The sequence below is a fragment of the Penaeus vannamei genome, chromosome 41, assembly GCF_042767895.1.
Source record: "Penaeus vannamei isolate JL-2024 chromosome 41, ASM4276789v1, whole genome shotgun sequence".
NCBI lineage: Eukaryota > Metazoa > Arthropoda > Malacostraca > Decapoda > Penaeidae > Penaeus > Penaeus vannamei.
In genome coordinates, this window is record NC_091589.1 from 2,329,233 (window position 1) to 2,331,467 (window position 2,235).

The following is a 2,235-nucleotide window of genomic DNA, read 5'->3' on the forward strand; positions in this document are numbered from 1 at the left end:
GTTTGATTCTCCCTTATTTCATTATTATTCATTAGCCCGTCACCTTGTCTCGGGCTTGGCGTGTTGTGGCTGTCTGCCTGGCCATCCGGTGGGGAAATTTAACGAGAAAGTAAATGGGATTTTGTCTATTATTTGTTTATTTATCTGAGCCAAGTTTGGTTTGATTGATTACGTTCCTAGTCCCCCGACTGGCGCGCTGTTCCCTTAGGCGAGGAACTTTACCTTGATCGCCCCTCGTAAAAGCCACCTGGGGGGCAAGCCAGCTCTTGTGAGTACCAGTCCCAAGCCCGGATGAAAAGAGAGGGTTGGTGTCAGGAAGGGCATCCGGCTGTGAAAATCCGTTACAAAACCAATATGGAATGAGCCGTAATAGGAAAATCAGTTGAGGCGGCTCATTCGTAACGACGACCCCATTTGGAAATAGGAAAAATCTAAGAATATTGTTGTTACATCTTGCATGGAAAAGGTTTATTTGTATTCTCATTATCATCATTATTAGTCATCATCACCACCACCACCATCATCATCACTCTCATTATCATATATATTTTTACTTTCTTTTGCTTTTCGTTCCAGCTTTCATTTTCTATCTCGCTTTTCTTCCCGCTCTAGTCGAGCTCCACTTTTCCCTTTTGTTATTTGTCCCCCCCCCCCTCCTTTTTTTAAGCATTTCCATTTTTTTCTCTCTCACTCCATTCTCTCGGTATCTCGCAGGTATCCGTCCTGGTGCTGGCCTTCATGTCGGTGGAAAGGCTGGTATGCATCGGCCGCCCACTTCGCTCGCCCGGACTCTCTCTGGCCTCCGCCCGCCTCATCCTCTCAGCCCTGTGGGTGTGCGGGCTGGCGCTGGCGATCCTACCGCGTGAGTAAGGGAGGGAGGGTAGGAGGGGGAAGGGTGCTGGTGAGAGGGAGGGGAGTAGGGGGAGGGAGGGAGGTAGGGGGAAGGGTGCTGGTGATGGAGGGAAGTAGGGGGAAGGGTGCTGGTGAGAGGGAGGGGGGTAGGGGGAAAGGAGGGAGGTAGGGGGAAGGGTGCTGGTGAGAGGGAGGGGGTAGGGGGAAGGGTGCTGGTGAGAGGGAGGGAGGTAGGGGGAAGGGTGTGGTGGGAGGGAGGGAGGGTAGGAGGGGGAAGGGTGCTGGTGAGAGGGAGGGGAGTAGGGGGAAGGGTGCTGGTGAGAGGGAGGGGGTTAGGAGGAAGGGTGCTGGGGGAGGGAGGGAGGTAGGGAGGGGGGGGGGAAGGGTGCTGGGGGAAGGGGGTAGGGGGAAGGGTGGGGGGGAGGGGGGGAGGGGGAAGGGTGCTGGGGGAGGGAGGGGGGGTAGGGGGGGAAGGGGGCTGGGGGAGGAGAGGTAGGGGGAAGGGTACTGGGGGAGGGAGAGGGGTAGGGGAAGGGAGGGAGTATGGGAAGAGGGGTGTAAGGGGGAGGCAGGGAGGGGGGTAGGGGGAAGGGTGTTGTAAGGAGGGGGAGGTGTGAGGTTGTGTGAATGAAGTGGGTTTGAATATAATGAAGTAGAGGGCGGGGGTAAGGGTGTGGAGGCAATAGAGGTGGTTGTCATAGGGGGGGGGGGGATGAGGTTCTATGGATAGGGTGGGATGGAGTGTGATGGGGTAGGTGTGTGTGTATGTGTGTAATGGTATGGTTAGACTATCCACAAATTTCACTGGATTCCAGCGATTTTCTGTGGGCTGGAACCAACCAACCCATCCGTGGTGTTCACTGCGAAAAGAACCATCGGCTTTGTCCAGTTGAATCGCGGCATCAAAACAAATCGCAGAAATTCACTATGGATCCCGTAATGGTCAGTGCGTTTGTTTTTACTTTTTATTCGTATTTTAACTTAAATTTTAATATGAATAATTCTGATTAGTTTCAAATATATAATATTTATAAAATATATGCATACTATAGATTCTCAACACGTGTGATTTCTCCATTCGTCCATCGAAGGATGAGTGGGTATCCATCTCATCGAACATGTGGGCGAAAGTCCACTGGATTGAGGCCATCGGCGGGCAAATGCCATTAAAAATCGCTGGATTTCACGAATAGTCTGACCGTACCTTAAGTGTTTCTATTGAGGTACGGTCAGACTAATCCAGCGATTTTCTGTGGGCTGGAACCAACTCACCCATCCGTGGTGAGAGGACCATCAGCTGTGTCCAATGGAATCGCGGCATCAAAATAAATCGCAGAAACTCACTGGTCCCAATCTTCCCAAAATTTCATTTTTTAAAGTTTT

At 51.7% G+C, this 2,235-nt stretch overlaps 1 protein-coding gene across 1 annotated transcript in view; it reads left to right on the top strand.

Annotated features, from left to right (window-relative positions):
- The window catches only part of LOC113816631 (relaxin receptor 1-like), a 6,438-nt gene extending 4,393 nt beyond the window's left edge, over positions 1-2,045 (top strand). Inside the window, exons 4-6 of the mRNA XM_070117766.1 lie at positions 715-866; positions 1,668-1,794; positions 1,905-2,045. Of these exons, the coding sequence (XP_069973867.1) occupies positions 715-866; positions 1,668-1,794; positions 1,905-2,045 (420 nt within the window). The remainder of the gene's footprint in view (positions 1-714; positions 867-1,667; positions 1,795-1,904) is intronic.
- The last annotated feature ends 190 nt before the right edge of the window (positions 2,046-2,235 follow it).